At 39.8% G+C, this 21,229-nt stretch overlaps 1 protein-coding gene across 1 annotated transcript in view; it reads right to left on the reverse strand.

Moving 5' to 3' along the window:
* Positions 1-18,375, reverse strand: part of PREX2 (phosphatidylinositol-3,4,5-trisphosphate dependent Rac exchange factor 2) — a 294,568-nt gene extending 276,193 nt beyond the window's left edge. Inside the window, exon 1 of the mRNA XM_028111247.2 lies at positions 18,235-18,375. Within this exon, the coding sequence (XP_027967048.1) occupies positions 18,235-18,375 (141 nt within the window). The remainder of the gene's footprint in view (positions 1-18,234) is intronic.
* Between the last annotated feature and the right edge of the window lie 2,854 nt (positions 18,376-21,229).

Raw genomic sequence — 21,229 nt, forward strand, 5'->3', positions numbered from 1 at the left:
TCTGTACACATTCTTGTGGTTAGTTTGGTACAATGGCTGCTAGCATTAAGGCTGATTTTGTGTCAGTTTTGTCAGAATCACACCACACACTCAAAACCAGCGCCACTGATAATGATAGATAAGGATCCCAAGTTTTTCCTTCCTTTGAATCAAACAGGCAGACAAGTCATAAATAGCATAAAGAAGTGAATGGAAAAGATTTCAACTTTCTGTGGTAATTGTGTTTGCATTTCCTTTTCACTTTTATGATGTATTAGCCATAGAATGGTCTCTAAAGAGAAACGGAAGAGGAAAGCACAGAACCTTATCAAAAAATACAGCCAGCTGAATCCCTTCCCTTCAGTTATACTTTTTAAAAGTCTAATGTAAGTATAATTATTCACCAATTTCTATTCTGAAGTTGGTGATGACGATAGTAATAAATCTCTTTCCCTTCCTTTGTGCTACAAATTCAGTGAACTAAAGAATGAAAACTCCAAAAAAGGCTGCTGAAAAAATATCATTTATAGAACTGAGAAAAATTTCAGCCCCAGAATCCAAGCTCCCAGACTCTATTAACAATAAGGCAAGAAACAAGGCCCCGGGATGCTGAGGGGAAAGGGAATATCTTCCACAGTCCTGAAGTGACCCTTCCCCTCCCCTCCCCAGTCTCTGGCTGTGGCTCTCAATGACACTTTATAGGACACAAAGGGGCTGCATCCAGCTGTCCATACTTCTCCAGGGAGTCATTTCTATAGGGCCATAGGGGAGATGATACCATCCAAACAAGGACTGGGGAGGGGTTGCAAGGTACACTCCTTACCCTTCCTTTTTTCCTCTCAGGAAGACCTTAATGCGTAAAACATAAGAAAGCATTCCATACCTTAGCTTTTAACTCATCTGGGATTATCTAAGGTAACAGTTATAAAAGTGGCTTTAGATCCTGCTGCACCTTCAGGATCCCCAACCTGTCACCCCACCCTCATTGTTTAATGCTTCAGTCCCCTAGGGCTGAAGGACACTTCATTTCCAGCAGAAGCTTCTTCGAGGTGGTGCACTGCTCAGATTGCTGGTTCCCACCAGTGATAGATTCTAACCTTGGCTGCAATTCCCACTAGACACAAAGCTGCCAGGATCTGAAACCGTATTGGCAAACACTCTACAAAATAACCTCCTCGATGGTATAAACATGTAACAGTGACAGAGTGAGGTAGCATATATTTTTAGTTTGCTGCACCTCCAAAAAAAATATGCCTACTCTATTAAAGTCAGCATACAGAAAAATGACAGCTAAAGAATTAATTAGTTAAAGCCTTAAGTCTTACAGCCACTAAGCTATTGCTAATCTGTTCCATTAAGTTTATTAGCAATGTATATCTGGGTTTAATTTCACCTCTAAATTATAATTATACTGAAGAGCAGAACAAGAGACCTGATTAGCACTTTCCTCTTAGATACTGCCTACGAAAGTAAGAGTGTAAAAAAAGAAAATAAAAGTTATTTTCAAATATTCTTAGAGACTTCCAAAAAGGAGTGACGTTCTGCCTTTTCATCCTATATAAAATGTCAAAACATTGTACAGATTTTTATTCCCATATGCTTCACTCATTCTCCTCACCATTTAAACTAGCTAATATACCAAACATTTTACTCATTTGCCTTATCTCCTGTTTTAGAAAGGGAGCTCCATGAAACAGGGATTTTTTTAATTCCTGTATACACCCTCCCAGCCTAGAACAGTGATTGGCACATAGTACATGCTCAATTAAAATGCCCTGGAATATTAAAAATCAAAATTGGGACTCCTGGGCGGTTGTCAGTTAAGCGTCTGCCTTCGGCTCAGGTCATGATCCCAGAGTCCCAGGATCAAGCCCCACATGGGGCTCCCTGCTCAGCTGGGAGTCTGCTTCTCTCTCTGCCCCTCACCCTACTCGTGGTCTCTCCCTCTCTCGCTCTCTCTCGCTCTCAAATAGATAAATAAAATCTTAAAAAAATATATCTGGGGGCACCTGGGTGGCTCAGTCACTTAAGCATCTGACTCTTGATTTCGGGGGGTGGTGATCTCCAGGTCATGAGATGAAGCCCGGAGTCAGTCTCCGTGCTCAGTGGGGAGTCTGCTTAAGATTCTCTCTCTCTCTCTCTCCCTCCCTCAAATAAATAAATAAATCTTAAAAAAAAGAATCAAAATATCTGAACCTTATGTTTTTGAAAATAATTATTGAAGAGACTAAATCATAAGGCTTAGTATATAAGAGGTATTTTTTTAAATGACCTGAGACATAAATTGCACTGTGTTAAAAGGTTTTTCACATATAAGTTGGTTTTGAAATAAATTTAAAAATCACTCTGATTCCATTCTGTGGTAAATTTTTGTTTACTGATTGTTTAGTTCTGTCTTTACTTATTACAAAATTACTGTAGATTTCACTTGGCAAAAATTAAATACTAAAGAAAATTCTAGAATATCATAGAATAACTGGAACTTTAATTCTGACAAGCTGGAAAAGAAATGTTTTGTAGAAAGAATATATAATACAATATAGTAAAGCTACATTTTTCTCTTTAGATCTAGTTAGCAGACTTTTTCTTTTTTAAGATTTTTATTCAAATATCCTGGCTGACTTCCTGGACCTCTCATTAAAGTTTGCTTATATTTTTCTGATGCCATTAAAGTTGAATCTGACCCAAATACTCAACTACAGAAATGTGAATGTTTAAAATTAAGAATCAATCTACTGAAGTTATCAACTTTGAAATTTTCTGACAATCTAACTCATTAAATTCTTTATAATTAACTCAATCTTAACTATAAAATAACTTTTTAAAAAAATAGCCCTAAAGCCCAAAGAATATTTGCTATCCTCAAAAAATTTCACCATACAGAGAAGGTACAATTTATATGTGAGAATTATTAGCTCACTGAAAAATATACATGAGAAACATCAACTTCTCATATTTTACTTGAAAACTGTATTCATCTATCCATAGCATGATTCCCTTTTGGACTCTAAGGTTATACAGCTGTGCCAACTGTCCTTGCTAGAAGTGAAGAAAAATGGCCCTGTCTATATAACATGGCTTATTTATCAGACATCATTGTGGGACTACCAGAATGCCTGTTACTCTCCCTCATCTATCCCATCAAAAGAAGTAGTCGTGGCAAATAGAGCACTCCCAGGAATAACAATCATTTGAACTACAGTTCACTTCATTTGTGCTTAAATTACATCAATGTTTTCTACCAATGCAAATTATACAATATCCACTGAATGCAGAACAGTACGTACATTTTGGAGAGTGTAAGATGTGTGTCTGTGTGTGCGTGTGCGTGTGTGTATTTAATCCTTGCTTCAAATATCATATGATTTAATCATATAGAGGATCCAGATGAGCTACATTTAACACATAAAACCAACAGTAAGTAAGTAGTAAGTAAATATGCATATAGAGATCCAAAATGACCTAAACTAAAACTACTCTTAGCAATAATGTACACTAACAGATATCCAACAGTAGAATTAAGGTTGTCTATTTTTAAATGATCAATTGCATTTCCTCATTTCTGTCCTGGAAACTCTTGACTTCTGGGTAATCGTTGGCTCCTGAGTGCTTGCCTGGCTCTGACCCCTGTCTTGGATTGACCATGAGCTTCTTGTTGCTCCTTTGCTCTTGTTCCTTTGCCTGAAATGAACTGCTGTTCCTTCCTGACTTCTAGCTTCTGTGTACTTCCGGAGTCAACAAGTTCTGCGTCCTGATCCCAACATCTGCCTTGGTTTTCCGAGTCCTGATTAATCACGGTGCTCCCACAATCCAGAAATGCCTGGGTCAGTGAATCACCAGCAGAACCTCTTGGAATAGCTGCACAATGGATCCACTCAGAATCCCCCCTCTCCCACTGAGGAAACAACCAGAGTATACTCAGGTATTTATTACAATGATACAAGCCTTGAAAGGAGTTGTGAGTTGTGAGTTATAAATGAAATTCCAGTGCCTAACATATAACAAGGACATATTAAATGATTTCCATATTTTCCTGGGATTGTTTTTTCATTTGTTTGAGACTTCAGAAAAAAAAAAATGCTTAATTACACAAAATCTCCAAATCCCTCTCTTCACTCTTCCTGTAGTGAAAGCCAATGGGAAAAAAACAAAAAGAAAACGAAAACCAAACCAAAAAAAAACAAAAAAACCCTTTAGAAAGCACTTACAAACATACGTGAAGAGATAAATAAATATTAGATAGATTTCTATGTGGACAAGAATATATTATTTTAGGGGGAAATAATTCAAATTATGTTAAGTAACAGGTTCTTACAGTAAAGGAATCTAAGAATTAATATAAATGATTTTCTGAGAACCAAGCCTAAAGTATCACTGGAGCCTAAAGTGTGGCAGAAATTACACCTTGCTCCTCAATATTTCTATTCCACTTCTTTATTTTAGTGCAGAGCTCCCCAAGTTTCAACAGTACACATGGCTGCCCAGCTAGATAGCACATTTCCAGTCTCCCTTGCAGCTGGTTCAGCCATGTTATGACATTCTGGCCAAGAGGATGAGAGTGAAAGTGATGTGTAGGAATTTGTCTCTGTCCCCTTACAGCTGGAATGCGAAAGGGGTCCATAAGCCAGCTTCAACCATATGGACAAGAAGACCCCAGTGTATTGGTTCCCCAACCTTCTGCACATTGGAACCACCTGGAGAAACTATATAAAATACTGATGCCTGGCTCTCTCTCCTACAGACATTGATTTAATTGGTCCTAAGGGATGGTGAGGCAATAAGACAGAAGGAACAGGAGACTAAATGACCTGATAGAGCTGAGCTGCTTACTCCTCTGAAATACTGTTAGGTAATCAAATTGAAAAATTAAATAACCAGAGCTCCAAGACAGAACACAAAAAAAAGCCATGTTGTTTACATATGCCTTTCATAGTCACAAACAATCCGTGTTGTTTTAAACTACTGTTGTTTAACTTCAGTGAACGAAGCTGAACAAATATTCTTATAAATATACATAATAAACACACAAATTCTGGTCTTCAGAAAAAAATATAGAAGTATAGGTTAAAAATAATACCGTTCTTTTTCTAACAACAAAAAAAAAAAGTTTACCAATAGCAAAAGACAGTGTAGTTTTAGCATAATCCAGAGAAATCACTGGTGAGCTTTCATTAAAGAAAAGCTAGAAATAAATTTAAAACATTAGGATTACTCAGTTAAGACAAAGGCAGAAAAATACATCAAAGTTTGCCAATTCATTAATAATTTGCATAAATCAGTGAAAAATTAGAAACACAACACAAAATGTCAAAAAAGATGATGTTAAGACAGAGTTAAGTAAATATTGATTTATTTTTACAGGCCCATTTTTGATAGGATACCAGTTAGACTGCTTTAATAAAGAAATGGACTCTTTTCTATTTTGTTGTTCTGTTATCCTCGACATGTGACTTCCATTTCATGGTCCAAAATGGCTGCCTCATTTCCTACCATCACATCCTCACACCAGCCAGGGAGAAGGGAGAGAGTGCATACTCCTTCATTATAAAGGTACACCTTGGAAGTTACCCATGCCACTTCTGCTCACATCCCACTGCCCACAACCTATTCATATGCCCACACTTAGCTGCAAGGGAGGCTGGGAAATGTAGTCTTAAGTTAGACAATCATGTCCTGAGCTAAAACTTTTATCACTATGGAAGAAAAAATATTGGACATTGGGAGCAATTAGAAGTCTCTGCCAGACGTCTCATTATTCAAGAGGTACAAGAAAAATTGGGATAAAGTTGTGTCTAGAATATGTAAAAATTGTTTGTAGAATAAATATAAGAATACAAAAATATTTCTATATAACATATAAAAATATATTAAAGGGGCACCTGGGTGGCTCAGATGGTTAAGCGTCTGCCTTCGGCTCAGGTCATGATCCCAGGGTCCTGGGATCGAGTCCCACATCAGGCTCTCTGCTAGACAGGGAGTCTGCTTCTCCCTCTGCCTCTGCCTCTCTCTCTCTCTCTCTCTCTCTCTCTCTCTGACTCTCATGAATAAATAAATAAAACATTTAAAAATATATATATTAAAGTTATTCAAAGTCCAACACATAGATATACAGTGTAAAAAATGAAAATCCCCTTTCCTTCCATAATTTCAGCTTGGGGGAAATAATGAATTATTAAAGCAATCTTGGAATATGTGGGTATGGGACTAACATCTAGGTGACATAATCTCTTTCCATAGCTCTTCCCCAAGTGCTACTGACAGAAATAAAACTTTGGAACGGGAGATGTTATTTCTGGAGTCCTAAGATTTCTTTCTTTGGGGCAATAGTCTCAAATAAGAAAAAAACTAGAAACCAAAGGAGCATGAAAGCAAGGCCAAGTTGAAGCATTACAAGGCATCAAAGGAAAACATCAGCATTTCTTACACAATCACTGAAAATGTGTCACCTTCTATAAAGCCTCTTCTACTGGCAAGAAGACAACTTAAATAGATAATTAAAATAACAAAAGTAACAAAGCAAAGTCAAACATAGACATCAACTCTTAGGTGACTCTCCCAGAGAAACAAAGTTTTAAAATAAACAAAAATGTTTACTCATTCATATTCTATATTACTGTATTTTTGCTATTAACCCAGAGAATATTTTTATATCAGTATTCTAAATTTAACCAGCTGCCGTCACTTCTTAAGTATTATACCATTTAACCTTTTCAAGTGAAAGGCTTGTCTTTTAATGGAAAATACTCATTTCACATTGATGACAGAACATAATGTCCTTGGCTTAGCTATTCTCCAACAACACAGGTCCTTTTTTGTACAGTATGCTTAGCTATATGGTAAGGCTAGAATACCACAAATTTATTCAAGGAATCCAAGTCTGAAGTCACTTATGCGAACCAGAAATATTTAAAAACCATAACCTTGACTTAACATATCAGTTTTCTTAAAATTACAATCATTGAATTCTTGGATAAAATTCAATGATTGTTCATGAGAAAAAATTAGAAAAAAATTAGAAAAATTAGAAAATTAGAAAAAAAGTTTTGATAAGATGTACCAGGATTTGAATGAATATACTCAATACCACTCGAAAAGTGACCCAACCATACTTTTAAGCAAAGAAACACTTACTAAGGGGTGTTTATCCTGAATTTGTTATTGTTTGAGGCAAATATAATATGATAAGTCAAAGAAATCTTGGTTTTAATATATAACTATTGCAATTTTAATACATTGAGAATAAAAATTCATCTATTATGAAAGGTAAATATTATAAGTAAGATTTTTAAAGAATTCATGTAAACAAAACAACTATTTTTAGGTCAAACTAATTGCACTCAAAACTCAAACACAACAATTTTATTTGGAATTAAAGTATAAACCAGGTATATAGTAAAAGAGCACTCAACAGAGCACTGCTAAAAGACAAGTACTGAGAAAAAAATGTAATTATACCAAAATGTTGTCAGATAAATCAATGTTTCTTTTTGAAGAGTGTGCACAGTAATTGTTGTGTGCATTAAATGTAATAATATAGAAGTTCTATACTTATGTCATGGTTTTAAAAAATGATTATGTCATTATTTCCAAGATTTGAACCTAGTCATAATGTAAGAAATCAGGAGAAGCCACTTCTCTATTTTGACTTCTAAATTTGTATGTTGCATTAAGAAAGTCACATTTAAAAAGAACAATTACAGGGGCGCTTGGGTGGCTCATTCACTTAAACAACTTCTGTCTTCAGCTCAGGTTCAGGTCATGATCCCATGATCCGGGGGCCTGGGATCGAGTCTTCCCACCACACCACACTCACTGGGCTCCCTGCTCAGCAGAGGAATCTACTTCTCCCTCTCCCTCTGTCTCTCCCCCTCTGCTTGTGCACTGTCTCTCCCCCCCTTTCAAATAAATAAATAAAATCTTTAAAAATAATAAAAATAAATAAAAGAACGATTACACAAAGACAAACATCCAACCTCAGATACCTGAGTTCAATTCCCCTTACTATTCTTGAAAGTGTATGTTCCAAATCCTTACCACTATCTTTATAGCTCCTTACTCTCAGCAAAAACAAACAAACAACAACAACAAAACAGAACACAAAGAAAACAAAAGTTCAATTTCATGGAGAAATAAAGGTCATTAGGTAGAGACCTCCAACTCCCCTCTCCTCTAAAATAGCCCTGGGCACTGCATCTTTTGCTCCTCCCAGAGGAAAATGACTCCCCACTCTCCACAGCTCACCCCCCAACTCCCATCTCCCACACCCTTACCACCCCCTCTCCCCCTCTAAGACCACACCTCCCCTGCATTCCTGAAGGCCCCTCTGGCCTCCTCAGGACTTTTCTTTATCTATTAAAGCCTCCAGGATGCTTCCAGGCTGGAAGAGAAAGGGCTCAGAAGCAGGCTGGGTGGCCTCAACAAGGGCCAGACTCTGTGAGGCAGGAGGAGAAAGGAAAAAGAGACGAGAGGCTTACTACCTATCGGGATTCTACCTACAGAAGTTGATTTGAACTTGAGGACAGCCTGTGAGATATTATTGAATGTGTTTTCCAAATGTGAAACTGAGTGTAAAGAGGCTATGTAGTTTGCCTTAAGTTACACACTGTTTGTAAGTTTCAGTGTCAGAACTTTAGCCCAGGTCATCAGATTCCCTAAACCCATGCTCTGTACCATGCACTTCACCCCACCCTCCCAGCATGGCAGGGCCGCTGGTGAGTGTTCACAAGGAGGTACAAAGGCCATCCCAGCAGTTCCTCATGTGCTAGACTAGAGAAGAAGCAGAATTTTAAAACTATCCGAGAGACATCCGGCTCATTCTTGGAGTCGGAGTCTGCAACGATGTGTTGCCGTGGATGTTTCATGGCAGCAAATCTTGCCAAGTAGCTTCCTTTTATCCTGGTGACATGGGGGTTCCTGCCATGGTTTACATGAAGATGCTCTGTGCTTCCACCACGCTGTATTGTAGCTTCTTTAGCTCCCTTTCTCTTGTCTCCTTCCCTTGGCTGTACTCACCTTCCTCAAACATCCCTGGACAAAATCACCAGCTTCTGCTACTAACCTACTTCTCCCCTTGCGTTTACCGCCAAAGTCTCTGAATGGTTTTTCCACTGGTCTTCACCTCTCAGCTTCCACTGGGGTCTCAGCTCATTCTCAGTCAGGCTTCTGCTCACACACACTCCTGAATTTAAAGCCCAATGACAGACTAATTGTCAAATCCAGGGGCCTCTTCAGTCTCCCCACCACCTACTTCTCAAAAGTTCTGACACTTTAAAGAAAACTTTCTTTGGGGCACCAGGTCTTTCCTTGGATTTCAAGAGATCACTCTCGCCTGGTTCTTTGTTTCAACCTTTGATGGCTCACTCTCAGTCACCAACGCACTCTACTTCTTCCTCTATCCTTTAAATGCTGGCTTTCCAACGTCCTATCCTTGGTTTGTATGGCTTTTTCCCTCAAGTTGTTCCCCTTACGGCATCTCATCCACCTGATGACGTCAACAAATACGATAAGTTAGTTTCTAGATCTCTAATTTTTGCCCCAAATTCTTCCTTAACTTTCATACTTTTATCTTAACAAAGCAGCAGAATTTGCAGCCCAGCAGGTCCGCAACCAAATTCACGTTTCTCCTCATCCCAATGCTCTTCTATCCCTTTTATTTCACTTCTCAGTTACACTACCCATCTTGTCTTCAAACTACGGGCTGAAGTTCCACACTATGTTCTCCCTTCTACAGAAACCTCCACTTCCAAACAAACACAAATACCAAAAATTCCACCCAAGCATGTCTCATAGTTGTTGGGTGCTTGTTTGCCTGTTTGTGGTTTGGTTTGGTTTTTATTCTGTTTTGTTTTGTTTATCTTCTTCATTGCTTCTATCTGAAATCAGACATTCCACATTTCTTACCTGGATCGACACAATGGCAGAAACTCCCAATGGGTAACTAAACTCCAGTCTTTATTCCTCAATCCTACTGACAGAATTCTCTTGCTGAGAAACAAAGCTAATCTCAGCAGATACTATTCTTATGTTAATGGCATTATAATAAGGTATAATTATGCAGATGAAACCATAAGACTAAAGATACATCCCTCTGTGTAGTGAGTAGGCTCTGGCCATAACGATTAATACTCCAAAAATCAGAATTCTGAACAAACTAGGCTATATTCACTACAAGAGTCAAGACATCTTAAGGGCAGCGTCATGATGCCATCCTCATGTATACATGTTCAAGCTAATGGCTAGAAAACAAAGTACTCTCCCACGTCAGCCCAGGAGTAGTGCCCAGTGTGGGGGTCAGTCTGGAGCTATCTTAGGGCTTAGGATAAAAACAGATCAGAGTCTCCAGGCCCTGAGAGAAACATCACTTTGGTAGGAGCAGAAATCTGTATTACACAAATTAGACTACGTTTGTGTTTCATTTTGTTTCTAGGATTACTGGCCTGTGTTCTTCCCTAGTCAAGAATAATGTTTTGAAGATTATAACCTGTCCCAGATTAAGAGAAGCAAGGAAAGGTCTTCTCTGTGTGCTTGTGTGGATCGCTGAGGACCAGGAAGGTGGAAGACACAGGGAACAAGGAGAAGGAATCCCAAGGTGAAATTTAGAGACAGAGATTCAGGAAATCTTGGCCTGGCAACTTTATCCCACAAGATAGCCCTTTCCAGTGCCAACTTTGGAGATCTCAAACTTGTAAGACAGTAGGTGTCCCCTCACAATTGATTTCCCACTACTTTTAGTTAAAGTCAGAATTCTTAAAAATAGGTGGCTCAGTCGTTAAGCCTCTGCCTTCAGCTCAGCTCATGCTGAGTGGGGAGTCTGCTTCTCCCTCTGTCCCTCCCCCTGCTCATGTTCTCTCTCCCGCTCTCTCTCTCTCAAATAAATAAATGAAATCTTTAAAAAAAAGTTAGAAAAAAAGAATTCTTAAAAATCGAATCCTTCTCAAACCGGACTGAACTGACTTCATCTCCCACCAACACCCAAAAATATCCAAAAAGCATATAGAACTTTTCAATCTCCATTTTCAGCATCCCCTGGGCAACGTCATGCCAGCATCCCCAAATGCCATATGAAGGTCACATGGAACATGCTGCTCCTTCCAGATGGATAGTTATCTTCCCAGTTTGGCATATTCCTCCTCATCCTTCGGAAGCTATCCATTTCCCAAAACGTCCCTTGACCCCAGACTAAAGGGGTCCCTTGATGCCTCCATGAAACTTTGCTTATTAATCCATCACTGCCTCTCCCACATGGCATTGTAATTATTTGTATACCGAGGGTTAGGACGGCAGCATATGAATTTGACGGTCACACAATTCAGCCGGTGTAACATAAACCTAAGCATCATGTGTTGAATCAATTTATCCTTGCCTGGAAAAAGTTAGATGGTGACTGAAAGAAGTGGTTTTTGGACTCATTCAAACTGTGCGTTTGCTTTTGTTTTATTTGTTTGTACCCCTGCTATTTACACAGCACTATATTTAGGCCAAGAAAATTGTACCTAGGAAATAAATGCACCATTCCTATTCTCTTGGAGTTTACTATCTAGGTAAGTGGTTTTTCTAACTGCTTTAGCAAAGGCACAAATCAGAAGAAGGTGGGGTTAGGGGTGCCTGGGTGGCTCAGTTGGTTAGGCGACTGCCTTCGGCTCAGGTCATGATCCTGGGGTCCCGGGATCGAGTCCCACATCGGGCTCCCTGCTCAGCGGGGAGTCTGCTTCTCCCTCTGACCCTCTTCCCTCTCGTGCTCTCTATCTCTCATTCTCTCTCTCAAATAAATAAATAAAATCTTTAAAAAAAAAAAAGAAAGAAGAAGGTGGGGCTATGCTAGGAGAGGTTGAGTGGAAAGCCTGAAGCCATACAATTCAGTTCCCCCTCACCCTCTGTGAGGGCCCCTGAAGCCAAACCACAGAACCCTGGAACTCTAGGGAGCACCATTTGAAAGAGCCAAGGGACACATATATTAAGCCAAATCAAATAATAAATATGCAATTGTTTACTGTAAACTGTAAAACACCATACTAACTATGGTTGTTGTCTTATAGTCTGCAAAGTGTTCTCACAGTCTTCAGTCAACTGAGTATTTATGAGAGTATCGGGGGATCCCTGGGTGCCTCAGTCTGTTAAGCGTCTGCCTTCGGCTCAGGTCATGATCCCAGGGTCTTGGTATCGAGTCCCACATAGGGCTCCCTGCTTGGCAGGGAGTCTGCTTCTCCCTCTGCCCGCTGCTCCCCCTGCTTGTGCTCTCTCTCTCTCTCTCTCTCTGACAAATAAATAAATAAAATCTTAAAAAAAAAATAATATCATGGGAAGAAGGACTGCATGAAAAGAAACACCAGGGGAAGAAGTAAAGAAGAGACTCAGAGACAGAAAGTGTAGAGAAGAATGTCATAGAGGCAAAAATTAGACATTAAGGCTGACCAGTACGTGTAGTTCTGTGTAACAACTGCAGCATCAGAAGAAATAACAGTAACTATATATAGGGCCCTCTTGTGAGTCAGGGACCGGGCAGAGCCCAAAGCATCCATCATCTCATCCATACAGCAACCTTGCGAAATGCTACTGTTTCCCCATTTTACAGATGAAGAAAATGGGGCTTGAAAAGTTTAGGAATGTGTCCATAGTTACCTAGTAAATTAGAGACAGGACTCAGATTCTGGGCTATCTGAGGTCAACGCCTAGAGAGGTAACAAATTTCAAAACTTTCGTTTATGACAAGACATGTAGCTCAAAGTCTTTGTCTTCATGTGCCCACAATGTGGAAGAACAGCGCATTCTGATTTGCCAGGAACAATCCCGGGTTACATCTGTTTCCCAGTATAATTATTAACAGCCCTCCCTTTCACCCTCAAAAGTGTCCCAGTTTAGACAAAAATGTATATAGCCATCCTGCTGCAATGTCATAGTGAAATGTGGCTACATGATTTTCCAGGCCCAGTGCAAAATAAAAGTGTGAGGACTTTTGCTCAAAAAGTGGGGGGGAAATGTGCTATTAAAGGTACTGAAATACAAAGCTTTTCTCTTTCTTTCATATATCTGCTCTGCTCACACTCTACTGTCCCAATGGACTTCACTTGTAAAACATAAGTTCAAAGATAAAATTAGCACAAATTTCAAGACGGTGCTAGCAGAGCATTAAACCAAGTCCCAGGTCCTTCTGAGCATGAAGCTCAGTGCAAACTGCACAGCACGCAAACCCATGAAGCTGGCCCTGCTCTGCCCTCCTAAATGGGTCAGGGAAGCCATCCTGATCTTGATATGCCCTATGACTGGGTTGCAAACAGGAAACTAATTGCAACACACTACTGTCCACCCAGACTTGGAACATTAAATACTGGGTATTAGGTCCATAAAATCATTTCTTTAGAAAAAACGTGTTTGAGTACTTCTAATAAAACACAAAATTCCATCTCCCAAACAAAACAAGAACATGCATTCAAGCAAATTTGATCTCTCTCTACATTTTATCTATGACCTAAAAAATAACTAATCCAGATACCATAATCCACCCATGATATCAAATTTAGAAATTTAGAATACAATGAATTGAAATAAGTGTGTTACAAAGTCTTTAATACCACAATGCCTGATTTAAATATTGTTTCTGTTTTAAATGCAGGTACTACATGTTTAATTTAAAACTTCTTGTTACAGCGCTGTGAATTGTGTAAGACTGTTGAATCACAGACCTGTACCTCTGAAACAAATAATACATTATATGTTAAAAAAAAAACAGAAGAAGAAGAAGAAAAAGAAGATAGTAGGAAGGGAAGAATGAAGGGGGGGAAATCGGAGGGAGAGACGAACCATGATAGACTATGGACTCTGAGAAACAAACTGAGGGTTCCAGAGGGGAGGGGGGTGGGGGGATGGGCGAGCCTGGTGATGGGTATTAAAGAGGGCACGTACTGAATGGAGCACTGGGTGTTATACGCAAACAATGAATCATGGAACACTACATCAAAAACTAATGATGTGGGGCGCCTGGGTGGCTCAGTTGGTTAAGCGACTGTCTTCGGCTCAGGTCATGATCCTGGAGTCCTGGGATCGAGTCCTGCATCGGGCTCCCTGCTCAGCAGGGAGTCTGCTTCTCCCTCTGACCCTCGCCCCTCTCATGTGCCCGCTCTCTCTCTCTTTCTCTCTCTCAAATAAATAAATAAATAAAAATCTTCAAAAAAAAAACTAATGATGTAATGTATGGTGATTAACATAATAAAAAAAATTTTAAATAAAAAATAATAAAACTTCTTGTTACATAAATTCATATGTGCCTGAGTGATATTTAAATAACTTTCACTCTCTATACAAACCAAATGGAAGAAAAACAAAACTGAGAATTTTAAGGAATTGTCCTTAAGAATGGGGTGGGAGTTGGGGCATCTGGGTGGCTCAGTCAGTAAAAGGTCAGACTCTTGATTTCAGCTCAGGTCATGATCTCAGGGTTGTGAGATAGAAGGGCTGGTGAGAAACGAAAGAAGAAGCCAGAGATCCCACAGGAAAAGTGAGACACTCTAAATAACAGCTATCTGTGGGGTGGGAGTGGGGAAAGTTGTTCTCTCCTTGAAAAATGAAAGAGTTGGAAATGAGAACAGAAAGGAATCAGAAGCATAAAAGATCTTAGGGGCACCTGGGTGGTTCCATCCGTTAAGCATCTGACTTCCCCTCAGGTCCTGATCTCAGAGTCCTAGAATCAAGCCCCAATCAGGCTCCCCTCAGCAGGGAGTCTGCTGCTTCTCCCTCTCCCTCTGCCCCTCCCCTGGCTCTTGCTCGCTTGCTCTTTCTCTCTCTCTCTCTCTCAAATAAATAAATTTTTAAAAATCTTTAAAAGAAAAAGAAGTATAAAAGAGCTTAGTGAAAAAAGTTTTCACCTTCAGGTCATATGATCATTTAATCAAGAGAAAAAATACCATTTTGTTTGATTATTTATGGGCTTGTAAGTAAAAAATATGTTCTTGGTAAAAACTAAAAATACGTTTTCTATCTCTTCATAATAAAGATAAGAGTTACCCTCCATGCATGTTAATGGCTGAAACAATGACAGAAATCTAAAACAATGACTAATCTAACAAATATTTACATTTGACTTAGAAATGCACTATCAAATTTTTTACAACGAATGTACCACTTATTTAATACTAGTGCTAATTTTTAAAAAAATAACTTTAATCATTTATCTGCATTTCTTATCAGTCCTTCAGGAGGGACGCCTAGAAAAGGAATTGCCAGACCAAAGAGTCTGAATATTTTTAAAGCTTGGTACATTATTAGCTTAGGCTAAAGTTAAAACTAGATTGACTACCTCAACGGAAGGTGACCAAGTAATATACACGGGTATTCAGTGTTGCTATAAATAATAATCAAAAAAGAAATACTCAAAAAAGAAAATCTAAAAGTGTATTACAAGTAGATCTGAGGCTTTGAATGATTATGACTAAAAAGAAGTCAGGGTAAACTTTTGTTTAGGATGATAGTCAGGCCAATGAGTGTGTCTGTGTGTGTGTGTGAACATGTACGTGCATAAATACTGGATGTACATGCACAAAATAATGGACAAAGAAAAATAAAAGTGGAAGAGTCCATAATTTCTGAATGAGATAAGAAGAATCAAGAAATCATTAAATGAACTACTTATAAATAGGTACATATAATTTATTTTATACCTCCCACAATTTTTTTTCTTTATTTTTAAGATTTTATTTATTTATTTGTCAGAGAGAGCACAAGCAGGGGGAGCGGCAGGCAAAGGGAGAAGTAGGCTCCCTGCTAAGCAAAGAGCCCAATGTGGGACTTGATCCCAGGACCCTGGGATCAGGACCTGAGCTGAAGGCAGACACTTAACCGACTGAACCACCCAGGCATCCCCTCCCACAATTTCTTACCCAACTTTATATAGTAATAAGTTTTCAATTTTAATAATCAGGTGCAAGATTAGAGGAAAAACTCATATGTTAAATAAAGATCAACAAATTGGTTTTTCATGTAAGTGAGGTTAGCTCTCTATTTCTATAAATTAGGACTCTGCACAGTACTTTTTTCATATACCTCCAGAAAGGAGTAACGAAAGCAGTTTAAGAAGTGACTCAGATTTTTCAAAAGTCAAAGGACTTTGTCACCAATGAAGTTTCATGAAAGGCAAATCTGAAGCTATTAAAAGTCAAATCTCCACCTCACACCAGTCAGAATGGCTAATATCAAAAAGACAAGAAATAACAAGTGTTGGCAAAGACACGGAGGAAAGGAAATCCTCGTGCACTGTTGGCAGGAATGGAAAATGGTGTGGCCCCTATGGAAAACAGTATGGAAGTTCCTCAAATAACTAAAAATAGAAGTATCATATGAGCCATAAGTCCAGTTCTGGGCATTTGCCTGAGGAAAATGAAAACACCAATTCAAAAAAACATATGTACACCTATGTTTGTTGCAGCATTATTTCCAATATGTAAGATATGGAAACAACTTAAGTGTCCATCTATAGATATATTGATCTAGAAGATGTGGTATGGAATAGAATATGGAATATTACTCAGCCATAAAAAAGAAATCTGGCCATTTGTGACAATACAGATAGACCTAGACAGTATTATGCCAAGTGACATAAGTCAGACAGAAAGACAAATAACATATAATTTCATTTACAGTGGAATCTAAAAAAAAAACAAAAACAAAACAAGCAAGCAAGCAAACAACAACAAAAAGAGAATCAGAGTCATAAATACAGAGAACAAACAAGTAGTTGCCAGAGGGGAGGGGGGGTGGGGGATAAGTGAAATAGGTGAAGAGGATTAAGAGGTACCCACTTCTAATTATAAAAAAAAAAGTCATGGAAAAGTACAACATATAGAATATAGTCAATAATATTGTAATAACTTTGTAAAAAAAGTCAAATCTCCTTAAAAACATGCTTTTTTGAGACTGCTGCATGGAAGTGTACAACAATCCAATTTATCACCAATTACCCATATATTCTCAAATATCCAAACATTTCCAAAGAATGTGGCCCAAGGGGCTCAAATATACTGACTTTAATTTGAGAAGTCAACCAGAAGTCAACCTGTGCGTCTTACATCCCTTGAAACACTGTTCTCTCCTTCTTGCCATAGCAAAGAAGTAAATTCCTCTGCCATAATTATAAGCAGAAAGTTTACATCTTACAGAACATGGAGCAGGAAGCTTGGTCTTTGAAACATTTCCCTTTGGACCACGGGGGCTGCAACAGGGAGGTGGAAGGAGCAGGTTTGAAAATTTGAGTTAGACTGCAAAGGCTAAAGCTCCTCAGTCTTTAAATGATGCTCTCCCATGCATCTGGGTGGAGAGGAGCCAATGCTCAGTCTTTGTCTTTGAAACAGTGAATAGAAAAAATTCAACTTTTGAGTGATGTCTCAGAAGTTTCTTTCACTCAATTTTGCCCCTTCTGGCTCTAAAATGAATGAAACGTTTCCAGAGCAGGCTTCCAATGCATCAAGCTGAAACTTTGTGAAACGAAGTTCCTGCCAGTTCTTTCTATGAAATCTTGAAGTTGTTTGACACTAGTTTTATTATACCGCTCTCCTGGGCTCAGTGTGAACAGGGAACCCAGGAGCTGAGTGGAGAGCAAATTTAAACCCGGGATGGGGGATGGGAGTAGGAGACTGTAGGGCTAGAACAGGGTGAGCACCACATGTGGCTTTAATATCCAACAGCTGTTAGAGATCATAACCCCGCTGCTCTTTCTGTACCCCCCACCAGAATCGTATGTTTCTAAGATTATTATAACGAAAGGGACTTCGCTGCCATCTAATCTGAATAATGAACTCAAGCTCCAAAAAAATCAAGTTAAAAAAAAAAAAAAACTAAATGTACCTGAATGTAGCAGACTGACTTTAATCACTAGGCCAAAGTCTTAAAACAAAATCCCAGGGGGGGAAGAGAAGGAAAAAAATAACACAATGCAACCGAGCAGGCCCGGGACAGGGGTAAAGAGTGAGGAAAGATGGGGTAACAAGGATTCCCTGGACAAAAGCCTTCTCCCGTTGGAGCTAACTTTTCAAACCCGCAGATCTCCAAAGCCCTGGCAAACTCATTGCGTGTCCAGGCGTGAAACAATCCCGCCGGAGGTCCACGCACCCGCGAGCACAGCGTCCGCGCGCGGGTTCGTGGTCCCGCGATGCCAGGACCGGTGCCCCGTCCCCCCGCGGACAATGCGGCGCGCGCTTCCCGCGGCCTCTCCGGGATCCGCGCCGCACGCCGCCCGCCGCCTCCTGCGTCGCTGCGCGGGGACACACTCACCGACACCAGGAACTCCAGCGTGCCCACATAGTCCCGCTCGGTCTTCTGGAGCTCGCTGAGCACGCACACGCGCAGGCGAAGCTGTTTCTCCAAGTCCTTGGCGCTCTCGGCGCGGCCGTCCCCGCGGTTCTCGTCGCTCATGATGGGCGGCGGGACGCGGGGCTGCTGTGCTGCGCGCTGCCCCGCGCGCCCACTGGTGCCCGGCCCCGCGCCGGCTAGAAAGGAAAGTTGATGCCTCCGGGAAGTCTGAGGAGGTACGGGCGACTTTACATGCTGGAGAGAGGCTGGGGTGGTGGGAGAGGAGAGCGCGCCCGCTGGGACTCCGGCGCGGGAGGCGCGAGGTTCTGAGGAGGCAACTCCCGAGAGAGGGGGCCCCGGCCGGGGACCTGCACGCCCAGCCCCGCGGCTCCGGCCTCACGCGGCCCGGGCTGGAGGGGAGGCGGCTCCGGCAGCCACAGCGGTGACTTGGACATTAATCAAATGCTTTGTATCCATGTGACTCCGACCCTTTACCCTTCGCCAAATCTCAGGAAAAAGGAAACAACCCTGGGGAAGTGTGTTGCGTGCCAGCTAACTAACACACACACACACACACACACACACACACACACACACACACACACACACACACACACACACACACACGAGTCAGCACTTGAGATGGAACTAATTGGAGATTCCCAAACCTAGGAGGACGTACTCCAAGACACAGCTCGAGGGTTGCTCCTATGACTCCCGCCTATTGTTTAGCTTTAATGTGTTTTGTACAAATCCTGAAAGCAAAGAAACAAGTCCCCACGGTTACATAACTGGATGGGAACAAAACAACCATGGTATTGACCCTCCCGCCTTTGAAAAGAAACACATTGATTTTTGCTTTTGTTTAGGCACAAAATAGGTTTGCTTTTAAAAGCCCCCAACCGAGAATAATTCACAGGGCAGATACCCTCCCGCCTGCACTTGGGAAGTCAATTAGCATAATAAATGAAGACACTATGGGAAAGTGACAGCCCTGGCCCAAACAATAAACTCCAGATACAATAAGCATCACCATTGCACTGTGCTGTTTTGGAGGGAAGCTTTGCATGTCTGTAACTTTTTTTCAATATCAAGGTAGTATGTAAATTCAATCACAGGCAAGAATACTTGTGCCAATTTTGTTTCTAAGAGCTGCTATGATTTAACACAGTGTCACTAAATGAGCAGCTTTGTCTAAAGCTGTTACTGAATGGTTATCAAAAGATATGCAGATACAAATATAGGTATATAGATACAGATATATTCTTAGGATTTGAAAAAAGAGAGAAGCACAGAGCATGTCCTGATTGTAATGTTTATGTTTATTGCCTTTTCTCGCTTGGAAACAGAGCCAGGAGCAAATGAGCACTGAATATTTACATTTCCAAGCAAAATATTCCATATATATTTCTGTCTTGATATTATCCACATTAATTTTTCAATGTCCTTTTTTCCTACTTAGAACTTGAAACGGTCCACACTAATGACATATAAATAAACTGAAGAGTGAATGGTTTTGATGAAAGAAAGTAGCATGTTAATTTTTTCCAATAGTTGAAAGCATTAGCAAAACTCTAAAAACTAAAGATGCTTTCCACATTACTTACATTAAAATAATTATCAGAGAAATCTTTTAAGATTTGTGATGAATCACTATGCCCCTCAAAAAGCAATTTTCTTCTTTTATTAAGGGCACAGCTTTTGAATGTGTGAGGAGCTGATGGACAAGAAATGATTTTCCTTTGTTTTGTGCATGCCTATCTACAGGTAGCTATGAGCAAAGGACAAATAAGTCAATGGCTTCACACCTTCTGGCAGAAGAACAAAGGACAAGGAACATTAAAGAGCAGACCTCACAACCCCTAGTAAACAATAAACAAAAGAAACAAGCGGAAGACAAAGGAAACACACATCCAGCAATGAATGGGAAAATCAAACATGATTGAGCCTTTTCACAATGTACTACAGGCAGCAAGGAATGAATGCATTTCCTCCTCCTTACATCTACACCCTTCTCTAATGTAAAAGGTAAGTAAATAAATCATGCTTTCTATCAGGTGTTCTTGTAGATAAAAAAAAAAAAAACACAAAAATCTCTTACCAATTGCTCCCAGTTTGAGAGCTGTTTATGAAATTATCCTTCTATCAAAAAAAAAAAAATTAGTCTATATACAACCCACTAGAGCTTCGGTCTCACCTCTGAGAGCAATATATTGAGCTTGAATCTCCAGTGGGTTTTACCTACCCAACATTTGCCTCCATTCTACAAACATGTATTGAGTACCTCTATGTGTATTGCATGGCCCTACGGCCTGAGGACCACAGAGACTTGATCTCTAGGCAAATATTTCTGAAGGTATTTCACAGACCATTACACTGAGGTCTTGTTAAACATTTCTGGGCCTCATCCTAAATTTATTGAATGAGAATCTCAGAGAGGCAAGCCCTAAACTCTTTAGACAAGGTTTTCAGATTATTCTTAGGCCCACTAATATTTGAGAGCCACCATTCTAAGAAATTATAATTGAGTGGAAGAGAGTGTCATAATTAATTATATTAAAAGGAAACTGCAAGGCATGCTTTGAAAAAAAAAGGTGCAAGGATGTTAACAGAAAATATTTAAGTGTGCACATTCAGATGTCTCTCAGAAGTGCCCATGTAGAAATTATTATGATAGTAACAGTTTCTGCCCAATCTTGTGTTCCTCAGTGTATTATTCCTCAGCACCATTTGTAATTAATGAACAGCTTCAGAACACCATGTAGTGCCTTCTGCCAGGCACCTATCAGTGTCTTCTGTAACCCTGGCAGGAGTTCTTAATTCCTTATCAAAGACATAAGAGCATAAGAAAACAGGGCCAGAGTATCTGGAAACCTTCACTTTGATGGTACATAAGGTCTTTCATAAACTCTCAATGTGTTGTATCTTTCCCCACTTCCTCTATTGAAACTTTAAGCTCTGTCTGCCAGGAAAAGGA

Source organism: Eumetopias jubatus, unplaced genomic scaffold (assembly GCF_037043125.1).
Source record: "Eumetopias jubatus isolate StellerSeaLion01/CBP00866 unplaced genomic scaffold, mEumJub1_p1.0 scaffold_4, whole genome shotgun sequence".
Classification (NCBI taxonomy): domain Eukaryota; kingdom Metazoa; phylum Chordata; class Mammalia; order Carnivora; family Otariidae; genus Eumetopias; species Eumetopias jubatus.